The 18831-nt window shown below is 61.7% G+C and overlaps 1 protein-coding gene across 2 annotated transcripts; it reads left to right on the forward strand.

Moving 5' to 3' along the window:
- The first annotated feature begins 1224 nt into the window (after positions 1 to 1224).
- On the forward strand, positions 1225 to 18541 carry ESPL1 (extra spindle pole bodies like 1, separase). 2 transcript variants are annotated; one of them, XM_090128418.1, is made up of 31 exons: positions 1225 to 1322; positions 1985 to 2072; positions 2609 to 3637; positions 3792 to 3896; positions 4026 to 4146; positions 4380 to 4516; positions 4674 to 4867; positions 5091 to 5333; positions 5584 to 5728; positions 5820 to 5964; positions 6245 to 6384; positions 6471 to 6605; positions 6692 to 6811; positions 6990 to 7161; positions 7475 to 7603; positions 7692 to 7848; positions 8033 to 8142; positions 8251 to 9563; positions 9636 to 10008; positions 10114 to 10263; positions 10599 to 10812; positions 10917 to 11104; positions 11197 to 11324; positions 11401 to 11523; positions 12006 to 12161; positions 12238 to 12408; positions 12490 to 12594; positions 12706 to 12818; positions 12893 to 12976; positions 13085 to 13249; positions 18116 to 18540. In XM_090128418.1, the coding sequence occupies exons 2-31, from the start codon at positions 1992 to 1994 to the stop codon at positions 18318 to 18320; spliced, it is 6651 nt and encodes a 2216-aa protein (XP_089984544.1). In that variant the 5' UTR covers positions 1225 to 1322; positions 1985 to 1991; the 3' UTR covers positions 18321 to 18540. The 2 variants fall into 2 exon arrangements, with proteins under 2 accessions (XP_089984544.1, XP_089984543.1); XM_090128417.1 differs by lacking the exon at positions 1225 to 1322 and having other exon boundaries at positions 1852 to 2072; positions 5076 to 5333; positions 18116 to 18541.
- Positions 18542 to 18831: the final 290 nt, after the last annotated feature.

Consider the following 18831-nt stretch of genomic DNA (forward strand, 5'->3'; position numbering starts at 1 on the left):
CCCCAGGTCCCCCAGCTGATCGTTCGTGAACAGATTGCATTTCCTCGTGTGTTACACACTCATTGCATTCCCCAAATCGCGATCCGCTCCCAGCGACTGCCCGACACGTGCAGCCCTATCTGCTGCTCTTCACAGCTGTGAGCATCAGCTGTCAGCCCATTGTTGGCCCTCTGCGGTCGCCTCCAACACCTCCGTTATCTTTAACCCCCTGAGAGCCTCACAACGACTCCTTTCATCCCAAAAGATGCCGTGGACTGCGCAGAGAAATCTGTGCACACACAGATAAGGACAACAACAGGGAATGCCTTAATGCCCTCAGTCGGATTTTAAGCCAGTTCTGCCCGGTGTTTGGATCCTGCTTTAAGTGCTCCATAAAGCCGGCACGGTTTTTCTGTTGTGTTTCTTTTGCTTTGCTAAGACAGAACAGCCGTGCAGCTGCCTCCCCACCTGCACCACAATCACCGTCCACAACACCGAGAGGCTCCTGTGGTGCTGCAAGCAAGCATTAATCACGTCATACATGCTGATAATGATGTCTCATGTCTCATCGACTTCGCGTGGGCAGCACCGAGCAACGCTGCCATCAGTGCAGCTGCGGGACCGCTCTGCAGGCTCTGATCCACGGCCGATGGGAACGCAGAGCTGAGCAGAAAAACGGCATTCGGCCGCTGGGAATTCCTCCTGTCAGCTCACCTCGCCGTGCTCTTTGTTGCAGCATCCGTGGAAACGAACGGGAGCTTTTCCTTTCGGTTTGTTTTGGGGAAACTCGGCGCCCGGACCGGCACAGAAACAAACATCGCAAATCCTCGCCCCGCACCGCGCGGAGCGGCGATCGCTCGGCGGTTGAAGCGATAAGAGCTCCGATAAGAGCCCCGCTCTCTGCCTGCCGGCTGTTTGGGCTGCGCTGCTCTCGGTTTTTCTCCCCGCGGGCGCAGCGCCGCGCTGCGCTTTGCGATAACGCCGGTATCTCGCACGTGTTCCGGCCGCTCCTCGCCAAGGACGGCGCAGCGCGGGGGAGGAGCGGAGCGGCAGCGCTGCCCCACAGCGCCCGGACCTTCCCGCACAGTTTTCCTTTCCCATCCCGTTTAACGTTTCCGGGCCATAAAGAAGCGTTTTCCCTGCGCTCAGCCCAGCCCCGCGTTCCGGGCCGTTCCCGTTCCCCCTTTCCCGGGTCCGGTTCCGCGGCGCGGGGCGGAGCTCAGGACTACAACTCCCGGCGTGCCCCGCGCGGGGCGCTGCGCGCTGATTGGCTGCGGGCGGGATTTGAACGGGGCGCGTGGCGGGGCCGGAACTCAGTTGGAGGCGGCGGCGGTGGGGCGGCGGTGAGTCCGGGGTGGGGGACGGGGATGGCGAGGGCTTTGGGAAAGGCTGACGGGGGTCCCTGTAGGTGGGGAATGAGAGGAGATGGAGGGACGCTGCAGGTCTTGTGGGCTGAGAAGGGGGAGTTGGAGGGAGCGGGTGTGGGGGGGATTTAAGGGGGCTGTGGAGGGTGGGAATCTGAGAGGTTTCAGGCTTCGGGATGGTGTAGGATTGGGGCTGGAGATGGGGCTGCAGTCCTTGGAAGGGGGAGCTGAGGGGGGTTCAGTCCTTGGGGAGGCTGAGGATTGGGACTGGGGAGGGGGGAGACCCGGCAGGGAGGGTTGAAGTGTGGGGGGGGAGGGTGCGTGTGCACCCTAAGAAATGGCTTTTTGGGGGGGGGAGGGGGAGTCTAACATCTGAGAGCCTTTGGGGGGGGTGGGCTGTGGGCATTTGAAGGGAGCATCTGTGGAGAGTTGGGAGCACCGGGGGTGGGGAGTGGGGCGGTTGTGAGCTCTGAGGGGTGGGGGGGGGGTGGGAAGGAGGGGAGAACGGGGCTCGGGGAAACATTTAGCCCTGATTGGGTGGGGAGCTGCCCTCGACTGTGGGGGAAATGGGAGCTCGGGTTGGGCGAACTGCACGCAGTGGGGCGTCTGTGCCCCCCCTCACCCCACCTCTGCACCCCCAGCGCTGCCATGAAACGCCTCAAAGGCGCCGACTTTGTGTCCCGCACCGCCAGCCTGGAGGGCACAGAGGAGCTGCTCACAGAGCTGTCGGTGAGCTGGAGGGGGGGGTGAGGCAGGGGGGTCCCAGCCTGGAGGGTGCAGAATAGCTGCTCAGAGCTGTTGGTGAGCTGGAGGGAGGGGGATGAGGCGGGAGGTCCCAGCCCAGAGGGTGCAGAGGAGCTGCTCACAGAGCTGTCGGTGAGCTGAGAGGGGTTGGGGGGGGGTGAGGCTGGGGGGTCCCAGCCCGGAGGGTGCAGAGGAGCTGCTCAGAGCTGTTGGTGAGCTGAGGGGGGGGGGGGTGAGGCTGGGGGGTCCTAGCCTGGAGGGCACAGAGGAGCTGCTCACAGGGCTGTCAGTGAGCTGGGGGGGGGGGGGGTGAGGCTGGGGGGTCCCAGCCTGGAGGGTGCAGAATAGCTGCTCAGAGCTGTTGGTGAGCTGGAGGGAGGGGGATGAGGCGGGGGGTCCCAGCCCAGAGGGTGCAGAGGAGCTGCTCACAGAGCTGTTGGTGAGCTGAGGGGGGGCAGGGTGGGGGTCCCACCTCTTTGCTGAGCAATCTCCCCAATGCCCTTTTTCCATCTCCCTTACAGCAATGCCTCTCCAGCAGCACAGCGGTGCCGGGCAGCGTGCAGAGCGCCGTGTGCGACCGCATCCTGCGCGCCTGCGTGCAGCGCCTGGCAGAGCCCGGCTGCAGCCTCCTGCACGCCGACAAAGTGCTGGCCTTGGCCCAAGCTGCCTGCAGGGGCTTTGTCACCGCCTCCACCTCCCCGCCGGCCCCTCTTTACCTGGAGAAGATCCTCTTCCACCTGCTGAAGAACGCGGCTGCCCACGGCCATCGCGATGCCCGCCGGCGGGCGGCGGAGCTCCTCCACGCTCAGCTCTGCGCTCAGCAGCAGCGCCGTGCGCCGTCTGCCGACTTCGGTGCCGTCGCCCACAGCGGTTTCTGCACGCTGTGGAACGCGGCGGCGACGCTGGGGGACCGCCTGCAGGCCCTGCGCTTCCTGCTGCTGCTGGAGGATGAGGAGGGGGCCGTGCTGCCCCTCGAGCCGCCCTTCTTCACCTCGCAGACCGCCCGGCAGGCGCTGGCGGCCGCCGCTCTCTCCAAAGCCCACCAGGCTCCGTCCTCGCCGTGCTTCGGCCGGGAGCTGCGGGGTATCCTGAGCTCCCTGCGTGAGGATGCGGTGCGGCCGCCCGCCCTGCCCCAGGCTCTCTGCTTCTTGGAGCTGGCGTTGGAGCAGTGCCGGCAGCTGTGCAAGAGCGGCTGCTATGGGGAGGCGGAGGCGGCGCTGAGGGATGCGCGAGGATTTTTGGGGGGCTCCGAGGTGTTCGGCCAGGCCCTGGCCCTGCTGGAGGCCGGCGTGAGGCTGAGCCGGGCGCTGGGCAAGAATGTGGGCTCAGCAGGGGCAGCCCTGGCGCAGGCGGCAGCGGCGCTGGGTGGTGCAGCGAAGGCCTCGGGGCGTTTGCTCAGGGTGCTGGCTGAGGGCTGCCAGTTTGTCACAGCATCCCTCGCTGAGCGTGCCAGGAGCAGCCAGCAGCAGCCGCTGCCCCGGGAGGACGTGCTCCAGCTGTGCGCCTTTGTGCGGGGCCACTGCCGTGTCCTCAGCCTGCTGCTGGACGTGGTAAGGCTTCGGGGGTTAACGAGGGCTCTCCTGTTAATTAGGACATCAGGAGGCGTTGCCAGCCTTGCAATCCGCTCCTGACAGCGGTGCTCCTGTCCCCACTGGTCCCGCTGCTGTTGTGGCCGTGGAGTTGATTTTCTCCTTTCTCCCTCAGGTTCCTCCTGATGGCGTGAAGCAGCGGCTCGTGCTGAAGCAGCTGCTGTACCACAGCCTCCAGCTCTTCACCACCATGGCCTGTGACACCTTCCGCTCCTCCCAGGTACTGCAGGTGATGGGGGCAGCATCTAATGGGGCTCACAGGGGCTGCTGGAGCTGCGCCGGGGGTGTGCCTGCAGTCCCTGAGAGGCTCTGCATGGGAACCTCATCGCTCTGACTGCATCCCTTGCAGGTGGCCGGGTGGTCAGGGCAGGAGCAGCTGACATCAGGCTGCCAGGACACTGTGATGCAGCTGCTGGAAGCTCTGGAGGGACTTCCCCAGGGGGAGCAAGCCAAGTACCTGGACATCACTGGTCAGCATCCTTGTAGCACCAAGCCTGATTCCCTGGCATCGGGTTGGGGCAAACGTGGTTGCACACAGCTCAGCATCTTGTGCTTGTGTTCTGGGGAAGCACCAAGGGAGGAGGGTCCCTCTGCCTTCCAGCACGTGTGGCTGAGGGGCTGGTCTGCTGCTGGGAGAGGAGCACGTGGGATAATCCCTTCCCAACACAGCTTCAGTACAGTATTCATTTTTTCCCCTCAACAGCATCGTGCACGTTTAAGCTGGCGTACATCTTCTACAGCCAGAACCTTCACAAGGAAGCCAGCTCCATCTCTGAGCTCTTCTGCAAGAGGCTGAAGGAAATAGATGCCTTTGGGTTTCCAGAGATAACCCCTGAAAAGGTGAGCAGTTCCATGTCGAAGGGTTTGAGCTGCAACCTGGTGCCATAGAAGCGAAGGAGAGGATGGGGACCAACTGCTTCTCCCGGGAAGGGGAGCAGCTGCAGGGCTTGGCGGGGATGCAGGGTGCTGAAGCATCTCCTCCGTGCTCTCCCTGCAGCTGCACAGATGCTTCAGGCTGCAGGTGGAAAGCTACCGAAAGCTGGGCTGGCTGGAAAGCGCCCTGGCATCCTGCGTGCAGTGGCTGACATCACTGCGGGGCCACATCAGGGAGCTGCTGGCGGAGCCCATCGGCTTCTGGGCTCGAGTGAAAACAGACAGCGTGAAGCAGGGAGCGGAGGACTTGCAGCTGAGGTGAGGAGCTGCCCTGTGCTTTTAAAGGCTGAAGGAGCTGAGGCTGTGCAGCCTGGAGGAGGAGACCCGAGGGTGGCCTTTCAGTGTTAAACTGGGGCTGTAAGGAGGAAGAGCACAGCCTGGCTTTGAGGTCCCTTCCAGCTCAAACCATGCTGTGATTCCGTGGTTAAAATGATACTGTGGAGCTCTGCACCACATCCCCACGCAGCCCTGTTTCCACCAGAACCCTGAAGGAAGAACTGTCTGCTCACCAGCTGGACACGGACACCTTGGTGGCCGTGCTCTTCGCCGAGCTGAAGGCTTACAAGAGCATCCGTGCTGACACGGGGCAGGAACGCTACAACGTGCTCTGCGACCTGCTGGAGATCTGCTCAGAGGACAGCGGCCGCCTGCATGAGCGCGCTGCCAGCTTGGTGGAGCTGGCCCAGGTCTTGTGCTACCACAACTACACCCAGCAGACCGACTGGTGGGTGCCACGGGTGTGCGGGGTGGGCTCTGTCCTGTGTCCCTGCAAAACCCTTTGGGAGCTTTGGTGGGATTTAAGGGGTTGGGGGCAGTGAGGAGGGGGGTTGGGGGCAGCGAGGAGGGGGGGGGGGTTGGGGGCAGCGTTGCCCTGGTGTTTGCCACTTTTGGGGTGGTTTGGGTGTTGGGTGTCTTTTCTTTTTACGGTGCGTTCCGGGGGCAGAAGGCTGTGTTTCAGCTCCCATTTCTGACAGCTCCGCGTTGGATTCTGTCCACGAAGCACTGCGGCTGTTGGACTCAGTGCCCAGGAGTGCTGAGAACCAGGAGCAGCTCCTTGATGACCGGGCGCAGGCTCTGCTTTGGCTCTACATCTGCACCCTGGAGTCCAAGCTGGAGGAGGTGTGTGGGGACACCCATGGCTGCCCAAATGCGTCCCCGCGTTTTGCAGTGCCCTTTAAGCTGCATCTTTGCTGCCTGTAACCTGCTGCAGGGCATAGCGAGGGAGCAGAGAGCCAAAGCTCTGGGACAGAAGAACCTGGAAGACTTTGAACCCAATGACCTCAACTATGAAAACAGGCTGCAGGAGGACGCGTTCCTGAACAGTGGCATCTCCTTCAACCTGGTGACGGAGTTGGGTGAGAGCGCAGCGGGTTTGGGTTGCTTGCTCTGTAAGAAGGGCTCCCCTGGGATGCCTGGATTTGGGCTGGGAGTGAGGTTAACCCCTGAGGAAGGGGAGGTGGTGGGGTAGATGTGGGCAGGGAGGAGCGTGCCAGGAGCTGCTCCATGGCAGAGCAGGGAAGGGCCCTCTGGGAGGTGGTGGCACTGCTGGAAGTGCCTTCCTCCTGTGCGCAGTGATGGTGCTGGTGGTGGCTTAGTGCTGTGATGAAGCTGCTCAGCCCCATGCTGTGCCCACAGCTCAGTCCAAGAGCCTGGACGATGCCTTAGCCCTATGGAAGCAGCTGTTGGCATCTCAGGGTGTCCCAGCTGTGCGCAGCCTGGAGCAGACCATTGCCTCTCTTCATGTTACAGCAGCTCTCTACAGGCTGATGGACAAGGTAATGATGCTGGCGCTGTGGAGGCAAAAGGTCAGCAGCACAACAGCGTTGTCCCTGATCATACTGTGGGTTTTTCTTGCCTCCAGCCCCTGCAAGCTGTGGAGAGCTACCTGCTGGTGCGAGCCCTGTGCAGTGCACTTGGGGATGATTTGGGCACAGCCAGCACTCTCTGCCAGCTCACCAAACTGCTGCTCCAGCTGGAATGCCCCAGCTATGCCCAGGCAAGCACCATGGGGGTGAGATGGAGGGGAGGGCAGCTGGACTGGTCCCGCAGCCCCAGCCCTCATGGTGACCCCTTGGCTTCCAGCTCTTCCTGGAAGAGGCAGAGACTTGCTTGCAGAGAGCTGACAAGGACAACAACTCCTTCCTGCTGCTGCAGCAGACCTGCCTCGTGCTCCGCAGCCAGCTGTACTGCGCCAGCCACCGCGTGAGTCTCCCTGAAAGCCCTTCTTTCTTTTGTCTCAGTTGTGCTGCTGGGAGGCAAGAGGAGACCTCGGCAGTTCTGTCTGGCAGTCAATCTTCTTGCTGCTGACTGGAACCCACCTTAGCCATGGAGGCTCCCTGGACCACAGATAATGACTTTCTTCCTCCCCTGCCTCCTGTAGATCAAAGATGGCACTGCCCTCTTGCTGGAGGTTCTTCAGAACCCAGCTCTGCAAAAGACTGCCAAGGTCTGGTACATGCTCCAAGCACAAGTCCTGCAGCTGACCGCCACCTACCTGAACCTGCCGCCCACCCACCTCTCCCCAGAGTTCAGGCAGCACATCTTTGCACAGGGTGAGCCTCTGAGGTGCTGGAAACCTTCCCTGCACTGTGGTCAAAACCCTGGGCAAGCACAGAGCTCTGAGGTTCCCCCAAACCCCTTTTGGGACAGGCTGCCCAGAGAGGCTGTGGATGCCCCGTCCCTGGAGGTGTTCAAGGCCAGGTTGGATGGGGCCCTGGGCAGCCTGGTCTAGCATTAGGTGGGATGGTTGGTGGCCCTGCATGTGGCAGGGGGTTGGAGATTCATGATCCTTGAGGTCCCTTCCAACCCTGGCAATTCTGTGATTCTGTGACTGGGAAGGGAGAGCTGGGTTTTGTGCTCGTGCAGGATGGAAGACGCCTGAGACAGCTCTGAGTGAAGCCCACAAGTTGTTACGCAGCATCATCCTCCTCCTGATGGGCAGCAACGTGCTGGGCTCCCACAAATCGACAGCAGACATCCAGTTCCTGGATTGTGGTGAGCGGATGGGTGGTGGAAGGACACCTGTGCTCCTTTTGCCTCGCTGGGAGGAGCAGCTTTGTCACCAGCACGTCCTTCCTGCCAGGGGACAACGTACTGCAGAAGTGGCAAGTGCTGGCCGACGTGCTGAGCTGCTCAGAGCGCCTGGTGGTCCTCCTCAGCAGGGTGGAGGTGATGTGCAAAGCCAAAGCTTTCTGCTTGGAGGCCATCAAGCTGGCTGTGAAACTGCAGGCAATCCGATGGTGAGCGACTGTGGATGCGGGCAGGGGTTGGCCCCTTCTCACTTGGCTCCAGAGCAAGCAGCTCCTCCAATGTTTGTCCTGGGGCATGTTATCCCAGGAGTTCAGCTTGCCACTTCAAAGCGAACAGCGCTAGGAATGGAGCTGTGGCTTTTTGGGGCTCTGAGGGCTGTTTTTCTTCCCCCAGGTGTGTTTCTTTCCTGGTGCTGAAGGCTCAGCTGGAGCTGCAGCAGAGCGAGCTGGAGCTGAGCCACTGGAACCTGCAGCAGGCTCTGTTCCTCCTGGAGTCTGGCACCGGTGAGTCCCTGCTCTGGGTTTTGGCAAAGAGGGGGGGGGGCTGCTTCTGGTGCTTTGGTGAATAGGGGGCTGCTGGGGGAGCTTTTCAAACCACCCTCACCTCTGCAGAATTCGAGGCGGATGAGAAGCAGCGAGGCCCCCTGAAGATCTTGCCCAGGAAGGGCAAACCAGAGGGCAGGAAGCAGCGGGATGAGGGCTCTGAGCTCCCTGGGGAAGATGAGGGCTTTCTGAAGGGCCCTGCGCTGGAGTTCGTGGCCATGGTGAGCGGCCTGGAGAAAGCAGACGACCTCAGCTCCTCACCTCAACTCAAACCCAAGAGGAAGAGGAGGCTTGCCTTCCTCGCCCACCCCGCTGCCTGCCCCTGCTGCCTCTGCTCCGACCTGACCCTGTCGTCCCTCTGCCTCCGCTGGCTGCTGTGCTGTGCGCGGGGCGAGCTGGCGGCCGGCAGTGCAGCCGAAGGGCTGGGGCTGATCCGGGCCACCCTGCAGCGCTGCGGCGCTGTGAGCCATCACTTCACTGCCCTGCTGCAGGACAAGCTGGGCAGTGGTCAGCGGGCACCTGCGCTGAAGCTGTTAGATGATTTGGTGGCCACCGGTTACACCACGCTGGCCCTTCACAGCCTGGCTGGTCCCTGGCCCGAGGAGATGCTGGAGGAGCATCTGAAAGCCGGTCTGTCCTTCCTGGCATCCTGCAGCGCCCACCTGCCCAGCCTGGGGGTCTCTATGGCCAGCCTGCTGCTTGCCAAAGCCACGGCTGCTGTTTGCCGCTTGGCTGCCGAGCAGGGAGGCTCTGTGGATGCCGTCTTCGCCTCTGCTTGGGCTTGGCAGCCAGCCCTGCCGAGTCCCACTGAGCCCAAAGCAGCAGTGGCTGCACCCAGGATGGACAAAACTCAACTAAAGAGGCTTAAAAACAAAGCGGCAACCACAGCATCCCCTGTGCTCAAACCCAAAGGCAAGAAGAGCCAGAGAGCAAAGCCCCCCTCGGTGGCGGATACCAACGATGCCTTTCTCGTGAGCGATTCTGACGCAGAGCCGCCCGCTGCTGTTGGTCAGACCGTGACAACGTCCTGCACCCCGCACCCCAACGCCCGACCCCGCAGCAAAGCACGCGCACGGGGCTCTGTGGCATCCCCTGCACGTAAACCCAGAGGGAAGAAGAGCCAGAAAGCCAAGCACGCGGACACCAACGATGTCTTTGCTTTGGGTGACTCGGACAGCGAGGTGCCTCCCATTGTGATCCGGCCCTGCACCCCGCGCCACAAGGCGTCCTGTCCTCCAACCAAGACGTGCAGCCAGGGGGCTGTGATGCCCCTGCGCCCCAGGGCTCCCTTCACTGTGTTCAGCGAGGCCTCGCCGCCACCCAGCAAGTCACAGCTCCTGAAAGCACCCAAAGCCCGTGGGAAAACCAGATCCCGGCTGCCGGTAAGTTGGGGCAGGAGGAGGTCGGGTTGCTTCGGGTGCAGCCCCGCCACCTCCCTGTCCCCCCTCTTGCAGGTGATGTTCAGTGATGACAGCGACATCGAGGGTCTCAAATCAGTGCTGAGCCCTGTTGCCAGCAAAGCGCCCAGCTGCAGGACGCCGCAGTCGGTGTGCTGCTCACACAGGGCTCTGCTCCCCCAGTCCGTGGGGGTGGGGGGCTCCCAGCTGAGCTCCTCCTCCGTGGGCAGAGGCTGTGGGAGCAGCACTCGGTCCCGGCGGGGACGCAGAGTTGGGGGCACAGAGAAAAAGGAGCGGGTGGCACGCGGGGCTCTGAGGAAAGGGGACGAGGAATGGGAGCTGCTGAGAGCCATTGAAGAAGAGGAAAAGGTGGAGGAACAGCTTGATGTCAGCTTGGAGCTACTCCAAGCCTCTGAGGATGGAGCTGAGGGTGAGCTTGGGAAAGGGAGTGGGATTGCTTTCACAGCATCCCAAGCTGCACGTTGTCCCTGCTGGCCCCAGCAAGGGGAACAAGCGGCTCTGTTTCATCCCACAGGCAGAATCCAATGCAGGCAGGAAGGCACGGATGCAGAGCTCAAGGTGCTGCAGCAGGAGGCTGGTGGGGAGGTCCTGGCACAGCAGAGGCTGGGCAGTACGGAGCCCCTGTGCCTCAGCGCCCTGCACAAAGCGCTGCCGGCTGAGGATGGTGAGCAAACGTGGGGCTGCAGGGTTTGGGGAGCAGGGAGGTGTGGGTGAGGTGGGTGGTGTCAGCAAAACTGCCACGTGGGGGGAAAGCAGAGCAGGATTGTTTTAAGCTGCCCAGAGAAGTTGTTGAGTCTCCATCCCTGTTAGGGTTGTAGTTGGGGGGTATTTAGGGACACGGTGAAGTGGTGGGCTTGTCAGGGTTGGGTTAACAGTCAGACTAAATGACTTCAGAGGTCTTTTCCAACTGAAATGATTCTATGCACACAGCACAGGGAATGCCAGGGTCACCATGGGGCTTGTTGCCTGATCCCAGATCTGCTGCTCTGTCCGTTTCAGACACCTCTCTGCTCAACACAGCCTGCGGCTTCCTGAAATCTGCCTTCAGCTGCATCAGCCACTGCCCGCCCGGCACGCTGTACAGCCAGCTCTGCCAGCTCCTGGCTCTGGCCACGGGTGATCAGGACCCCATCACCACTGCCTACCTGCTGGCTGAGTCTGTCTCTGTCACCACACGCCATCAGCTGCTCAGCATCGTCCACAGGAAGCTTCAGTAGGTCCCACAACTCCCCACCATCACCCCCAGAGCATCGCTGGGAAGGGAGGCTCAGCAAATGGATGGTTTGGGGTGACGTTCCTCCCTGATTGCCTTTGCAGTAAGGAGAAGAAATCAGCAGCAGATGTGGCTGAGCAGCTCCAAGGGCTGACCCTGCAGGACAAGGATGCTGCTTCACACCACCACCACCACCTCATTGAGCTCCAGGACCTCTTCAGCTTCAGCCCCCCGGGTCTGGGGCCCCAAGAGTGCAGCAGCTTCAGTGAGCAGCTGCAGCAGATCCCAGCTGGTGAGGATTGATCCAAACGGAGCCCCAGAGGGTGCTGCCCTGTGCCTGAAACCCTCAGGGCTGACCTGAAGGGCTGTGGGTGACTCTTCCAGGGGTGACTGTGTGTGTGTTGACCCTGGTGAGCATCCAGCCCACCTCGGTGGGGGACACACTGCTGCTGACACGGTTGGAGAGGGGCAGCACTCCCATCACTGTCCGCATCCCAACTGCAGTCACCAAGGTGAGGGAAGGGCTGGGTGTGAAGCAATGGGGATGAGCCCAGGGGTGGTGAGATCACAGCTCCTGTCCTCTTCTAGACCCCACTGAGCTCAGTGCTGAGCGACTTTGACTCCATCCAGAAGGAGCAGAAGGATGCCAGCAGCTACACTGACAAGCGGGAATGGTGGCTGTCCCGTTTCAAGCTGGACCAGAGGATGAAGGCAGGCAGAATCATAAAATCACAGTGTAGTTGGGTTGGAGGAGACCTGAACGCCCACCCAGCCCCAACCCCTGCAGTGGGCTGGTTGCCACCCACTGGCTCAGGTTGTCCAGGATCCCACCTACGGCCCTGAGCACCACAGTTCCCTGGGCTGCAGTGCTGGGGCTTCACTGCCCTCTGGGTACAGAATTTCCTCCTCACATCCATTCTTTTAGTTTAAAGAGACTCTCCCTTGTTCTACGGCTACTTACTTGTGATAAAAGTTGTCCTCCTCCTGTTTATAACCTCCTGTTAAATACTGTAAGGTTGCAGTGAGGTCTCCCTGGAGCCTTTTCTTCTCCAGGCTGAGCACACCCGTCTCCCTTAGCATTTCTTCGTAGGAAGGCTGCTTCAGCCCTCTGAGCATCAAAAGGCAAAATGCACCCCATGCCCACACCCCTGGGGGGGCTCAGACTGCCTGTGACTCCGTGCGTTCTCTTGCAGAACCTCATTGAGACGCTGGAAATGCAGGTGCTGGGCTGCTGGAAGGCAGCGCTGCTCCCTGCAGCCCAGGATCCCCTGCTGGCTGAGGAAGCTGCCCGTTTATGTGCTCAGCTGCAGCAGTGTGGCTGGTGGGGCAAAGATCCGACCCTGCTCAAGGTGCGGAGCTGCCAGGGTTTGGGGTTGGGATGGGAGATGGGCTTCCATCCCCTCTCACACCTGTCCCCTGCTGCAGGCGGTGCTGAACGCCGCTGCCCTCCTCAGCCCTGCTGATGTGCAAGCCCTGGCTGTGGGGTTGTGCCCAGCTCAGCCCAGCAGAGCCCAGCTCCTCTTGCAGGAGGCTCTGGACAAGCAGAAAAGCAGCACGCGGGAGCCTGGCGGTTCCGTCATCCTGGTACTGGATAAGGTAAGATCCCAGTGCTGCTGCTGCTCACGTGGCTCTGCTGTTTGCTGCATTGCTCTCACCTTCCTCCTCCTCCTCCTACAGCACCTGCAGAAGCTGCCCTGGGAGAGCATGGCGTGCCTGAGGGACCTGCCTGTCACCCGGCTCCCATCCCTGCGCTTCCTCCTCAGCTACGCCCTGACACAGAGGGTGAGAGGGGGGGAACCCAGTTCTGCATGGGGCTCAGTACCCCCAGTTCTGGGCTGAGGCTGACTTCTCTTTCTCCCTCCTTCTTGTCGCTCCTCTCCTTCCTTGGAGCAGCAGGCAAACTCTGTGCTGTGCCGCGGCATTGACCCCAGCAGGACCTTCTACATCCTCAACCCCCAGAACAACCTCTCGAGCACCGAGGAGCGTTTCCGCAGCTGGTTCGAGAGGTGAGAGGAACCAGGGCGCAGGGGAAGGGGGGGAGATGTCCACACTTCCACCTTTCTCACCTCCTGTCTCACAGTGAACCAGGCTGGAGAGGGGTGACGGGATCAGTGCCCAGCCAGGAGCAGATGCAGGCAGCGCTGCTGGAGCACGATCTGTACATGTGAGTGCCAGGGCTGCCAGAGGGTGGGTTTGGCAGCTGGAAGCCCACATTGAGATGGGGTTGGGGGTCGGCTTGGGTGTCATCTCACCCCGCTCCGTTCCCTCTCAGCTATGCAGGACACGGGGCAGGTGCCCGCCTGATGGACGGGCAGACCATCGCCCAGCTGCAGTGCCGCGCTGTCGCTCTGCTCTTCGGCTGCAGCAGCGCTGCGCTCGCCGTGCGTGGCAGCCTGGAGGGCGCAGGCATTGTGCTGAAGTACATCATGGCTGGATGGTGAGTAGCAGGGCATCCTGTCGGCAGCGGCTCCGTCTGCCCCAGTCCCACTTAGTTTTGCTGCGATGCTGAGCCATCACAACACACATGCTGCGTGTTTCCATCTTAGTGCCTCTCCTCGTTTTGGGTCACAGGTAGATGAAGGAGAGGTATTTTTTAATTGGTGTAACTCAATCTTCCCCAGAATCACAGAATTGCCAGGGTTGGAAGGGACCTCAAGGATCACAAATCTCCAACCCCCTGCCACATGCAGGGCCACCAACCATCCCACCTAATGCCAGACAAGGCTGCCCAGAGCCCAACCTGGCCTTGAACACCTCCAGGGACGGGGTATCCACAGCCTCTCTGGGCAGCTGTTCCAGCACCTCACCACTCTCTCTGTAAAGAATTTCCCCCTGACATCCAACCTAAATCTCCCTTCCATCAACTTCAAACCATTTCCCCTTGTCCTGCTGTCAGGACATTCCCCAGTTCTGCTGTTTTGCCCCAGGCAGTAAGCACTAAGACATCATCTTATCTTTACCCATGAGCATCATTTCTTTGCTGTTATCACAACTCGCAAATGTTTTCTTCTCATTTCCTTCCCATTTCGCAAATGTTTTCTTCTCATTTCCTTCCCATTTCGGGTCACAGAGAGACTGAGGAGGAATGGGTCCATTAGCAATAACTCGGTCATTCCCAGTTCCTCATTGTTTTGCCCATTATATTGCGGGGAGATCTCATCACTGTCTCAACCCGCACTGTTTTCTTCCTGGTTTCTCCCCATTTTGGGTCACGAGCAGCCCAAGGAAGGGCGACTCTTAACTCAGTCATCCCCTGTTACACCGTTTTGTCCACGATGGTGCATGGCAGGAGACCTTGGGGTTAGCTCAACCCATGGCTGTGTTTTGACCTCCTTTCCCCCCAGTTTGCTGCTGTGAGTTGTGTTTTCCCCCCCCCCCAGTTTGGTGCTGTGTGTTTTCCCCTTCCCCCCCCCCCCCAGTTTGGTGCTGTGTGTTTTCCCCTTTCCCCCCCCCCCCCCCAGTTTGGTGCTGTGGGGTTTTCCCCTTTCCCCCCCCCCCCCCCAGTTTGCTGTGGGGTTTTCCCCTTTTCCCCCCCCCCAGTTCGGTGCTGGGAGGGTTTTGCCCCCCCCATCCCCCCCCCAGTTTGCTGCTGTGTGTTTTTCCCCCCCCCCCAGTGTGCTGCTGTGTGTTTTTCCCCCCCCCCCAGTGTGCTGCTGTGTGTTTTTCCCCCCCCCCCAGTGTGCTGCTGTGTGTTTTTCCCCCCCCCCCCAGTGTGCTGCTGTGTGTTTTTCCCCCCCCCCCAGTTTGGTGCTGTGTGTTTTTCCCCCCCCCCAGTTTGCTGCTGTGTGGTTCCCCCCCCAGTTTGCTGCTGTGTGTTTTTCCCCCCCCCCCCCCAGTGTGCTGCTGTGTGTTTTTCTCCCCCCCCCAGTGTGGTGCTGTGGGGTTTTCCCCTTCCCCCCCCCCCCCCCCAGTTTGGTGCTGTGTGTTTTTCCCCCCCCCCCCCCAGTTTGGTGCTGTGTGTTTTCCCCCCCCCCCCAGTTTGCTGCTGTGTTTTTCCCCCACCCTCAGTTTGCTGCTGTGTTTTTCCCCCCCCCCCAGTGTGCTGCTGTGGGGTTTTCCCCTTCCCCTTCCCCCCAGTTTGGTGCTGTGTGTTTTTCCCCCCCCCCAGTTTGGTGCTGTGTGTTTTCCCCTTCCCCCCCCCCCCCCCCTCAGTATGCTGCTGTGTGTTTTTCCCCCCCCCTCAGTTTGCTGCTGTGTGTTTTTTCCCCCCCCCCAGTTTGCTGCTGTGTGTTTTCCCCTTTCGCCCCCCCCCCCCCCCCCCAGTTTGGTGCTGTGGGGTTTTCCCCTTCCCCCCCCCCAGTTTGCTGTGGGGTTTTCCCCTTTCCCCCCCCCCAGTTCGGTGCTGGGAGGGTTTTTGCCCCCCCCCATCCCCCCCCCCAGTGTGCTGCTGTGTGTTTTTCCCCCCCCCCAGTGTGCTGCTGTGGGGTTTTCCCCTTCCCCCCCCCCCAGTTTGGTGCTGTGTGTTTTCCCCCCCCCCAGTTTGGTGCTGTGTGTTTTTTCCCCCCCCCCCAGTTTGCTGCTGTGTGGTTTCCCCCCCCCCAGTTTGCTGCTGTGTGGTTTCCCCCCCCCCAGTTTGCTGCTGTGTGGTTTCCCCCCCCCCAGTTTGCTGCTGTGTGGTTTCCCCCCCCCCAGTTTGCTGCTGTGTGGTTCCCCCCCCCCCAGTTTGCTGCTGTGTGGTTCCCCCCCCCCCAGTTTGCTGCTGTGTGTTTTTCCCCCCCCCCCAGTTTGGTGCTGTGTGTTTTTCCCCCCCCCCCAGTTTGGTGCTGTGTGTTTTTCCCCCCCCCCCAGTTTGGTGCTGTGTGGTTTCCCCCCCCCCAGTTTGGTGCTGTGTGGTTTCCCCCCCCCCAGTTTGGTGCTGTGTGGTTTCCCCCCCCCCAGTTTGGTGCTGTGTGGTTTCCCCCCCCCCAGTTTGCTGCTGTGTGGTTTCCCCCCCCCCAGTTTGCTGCTGTGTGGTTTCCCCCCCCCCAGTTTGCTGCTGTGTGGTTTCCCCCCCCCCAGTTTGCTGCTGTGTGGTTCCCCCCCCCCCCCCCCCCCAGTTTGCTGCTGTGTGTTTTCCCCCCCCCCCCCAGTGTGCTGCTGTGGGGTTTTCCCCTTTCCCCCCCCAGTTCGGTGCTGGGAGGGGTTTGCTCCCCCCCCCCCCCCCCCGCAGTTTGGTGCTGTGTGTTTCCCCCCCCCCCCCCCAAGTGTGGTGCTGTGGGGTTTTCCCCCCCCCCCCCCCCCCCCCAAGTGTGGTGCTGTGGGGTTTTCCCCTTTCCCCCCCCAGTGTGGTGCTGTGGGGTTTTCCCCTTTTCCCCCCCCAGTTCGGTTCTGGGAGGGTTTTGCTCCCCCCCCCCCCCCCCCGAGTTTGCTGCTGTGGGGTTTTCCCCTTCCCCCCCCCCCCCAGTTTGCTGCGGTGTGTTTTTCCCCCCCCCCCCCAGTTTGCTGCGGTGTGTTTTTCCCCCCCCCCCCCCAGTTTGCTGCTGTGTGTTTTTCCCCCCCCCCCCAGTTTGCTGCTGTGTGTTTCCCCCCCCCCCCCCAGTTTGCTGCGGTGTGTTTTTTTCCCCCCCCCCCCCCAGTTTGCTGCGGTGTGTTTTCCCCCCCCCCCCCCAGTTTGCTGCGGTGTGTTTTTCCCCCCCCCCCCCCAGTTTGCTGCGGTGTGTTTTTCCCCCCCCCCCCCAGTTTGCTGCGGTGTGTTTTTCCCCCCCCCCCCCAGTTTGCTGCTGTGTGTTCCCCCCCCCCCCCCCCCCAGTGTGCTGCTGTGGGGTTTTCCCCCCCCCCAGTGTGCTGCTGTGGGTTTTCCCCCCCCCCCCAGTGTGCTGCTGTGGGGTTTCCCCCCCCCCCAGTGTGCTGCTGTGGGGTTTCCCCCCCCCCCCAGTGTGCTGCTGTGGGGTTTCCCCCCCCCCCAGTGTGCTGCTGTGGGGTTTCCCCCCCCCCCAGTGTGCTGCTGTGGGGTTTTCCCCCCCCCCAGTGTGCTGCTGTGGGGTTTTCCCCCCCCCCAGTGTGCTGCTGTGGGGTTTTCCCCTTTCCCCCCCCTGGTTTGCTGCTGTGGGGTTTTCCCCTTTCCCCCCCCCCCTGGTTTGCTGCTGTGGGGTTTTCCCCTTCCCCCCCCCCCCCAGTTTGGTGCTGTGTGTTTTTCCCCTTCCCCCCAGTTTGGTGCTGTGTTTTTCCCCCCCCCCCCCCCTCCAGTTTGCTGCTGTGGGGTTTCCCCCCCCCTCAGTTTGCTGCTGGCACGGTTCCCCCCCCAGTTTGCTGCTGTGTGTTTTTCCCCCCCCCCCAGTTTGCTGCTGTGTGTTTTTCCCCCCCCCCCAGTTTGCTGCTGTGTGTTTTTTCCCCCCCCCAGTTTGCTGCTGTGTGTTTTTCCCCCCCCCAGTTTGCTGCTGTGTGTTTTTTCCCCCCCCCCCAGTTTGCTGCTGTGTGTTTTTTCCCCCCCCCAGTTTGCTGCTGTGTGTTTTTCCCCCCCCCAGTTTGCTGCTGTGTGTTTTTCCCCCCCCCAGTTTGCTGCTGTGGGGTTTTCCCCTTTTCCCCCCCCCCCCCCCAGTTTGCTGCTGTGGGGTTTTCCCCTTTCCCCCCCCCCCCCCCCAGTTTGCTGCTGTGTGTTTCCCCCCCCCCCCCCCAGTTTGCTGCTGTGTGTTTTCCCCCCCCCCCCCCAGTTTGCTGCTGTGTGTTTCCCCCCCCGCCCCCCCAGTTTGCTGCTGTGGGGTTCCCCTCCCCCCCCCCAGTTTTGTGCTGTTTGTTTTTTCCCCTCCCCCCCCCAGTTTTGTGCTGTTTGTTTTTTCCCCTCCCCCCCCCCAGTTTGGTGCTGTGTGTTTTTCCCCCCCCCCAGTTTGGTGCTGTGTGTTTTTCCCCCCCCCCAGTTTGGTGCTGTGTGTTTTTTTCCCCCCCCCCAGTTTGGTGCTGTGTGTTTCCCCCCCCCCCCCCCCTTCAGTTTGCTGCTGGGAGGGTTCCCCCCCCCCCAGTTTGTTGCTGTGTGTTTCCCCCCCCCAGTTTGCTGCTGTGGGGTTTTCCCCTTCCCCCCCCCCCCCCCCCAGTTTGCTGCTGTGTGTTTTCCCTCCCCCCCCCCAGTGTGCTGCTGTGGGGTTTTCCCCTTTCCCCCCCCAGTTCGGTGCTGGGAGGGTTTTGCTCCCCCCCCCCCAGTTTGTTGCTGTGTGGTTTCCCCCCCCCCCCCCCCCATTTTGGTGCTGGGAGGGGTGGTTGATAATTGACCCTAACCCTTCTCCAACTCTGCTCTGGCCTGGCCGAAGCTTTTTCAGCTCATTTTCTCCCCTTCCTGGGCTCAGAGTGGGGCCAGGCCCCCAACCTGACCCTGCGCCCCCCCCCCTCACAGCCCCCTCGTTTTGGGCAACCTGTGGGACGTCACCGACCGCGACATCGACCGCTACGCCGAGGCCTTGCTGCGGGCCTGGCTGGGGGCTCCCGGCCCCGCCGTCCCCCTCCTCCGCTACGTGGCCGAGGCCCGCCGTGCCCCCCGCCTCCAGCACCTCATCGGGGCCGCCCCTGTGGCCTACGGCCTCCCTGTGGCCCTGCGGTGATGCGGGGGTTTGGGGGGGGGGGGGTGGGCACCAGGCCCCCCCCCCATCCCACCTATAGTCACAGGGCTGCCTTTGTCTCGTTATAATTTATTTTAATTGCTGTGTTCTTGTTGTCTGAGGTAAATAAAGCCGTTCTTATTAAACTTCATGTGCTTGCTGGGGGCAGGGTTGACTCGACCCCCTCCCCCCTTTTTTCCATTCTTCTCCCCCATCTCCTGGGCGCTGCCATGGCTCTGCTGCCTCCTCTGGGGCTGCAGCTTTCTCCTAATGGGAAACAATGGGGTTCCTGCACCCCCCACTCTGCTTTTGTGGCCTTTGTGGGGGGGGGGGGGGGGACACCCTGCACTGTTTTCTTTTCTGGGGGGGCGGGGGTCCCTGCAGTGGGTTTTTTCTTTGGGGGGGGGTCCCTGCAGTGGTGTTTTCTTTTTGGGGGGTGTCCCTGCAGTGTTTTCTTTTGGGAGGGGGGGGGTCCCTGCAGTGCTTTTTTTGGGGGGGGACCCTGCAGTGTTGT

The sequence above is a fragment of the Phasianus colchicus genome, chromosome 33 (assembly GCF_987193195.1).
Source record: "Phasianus colchicus chromosome 33, bPhaCol1.hap1.1, whole genome shotgun sequence".
In the NCBI taxonomy this organism is placed as follows: Eukaryota; Metazoa; Chordata; class Aves; order Galliformes; family Phasianidae; genus Phasianus; species Phasianus colchicus.

Coding starts and splice junctions, on each gene's coding strand:
- ESPL1 (XM_090128417.1), top strand. CDS start 1,992: ATGAAACGCCTCAAAGGCGCCGACTTTGTGTCCCGCACCGCCAGCCTG. Junction 9,564..9,635: donor AAACCAGATCCCGGCTGCCG/GTAAGTTGGGGC, acceptor CCCCTCTTGCAG/GTGATGTTCAGTGATGACAG. Junction 10,264..10,598: donor AGCGCTGCCGGCTGAGGATG/GTGAGCAAACGT, acceptor TGTCCGTTTCAG/ACACCTCTCTGCTCAACACA.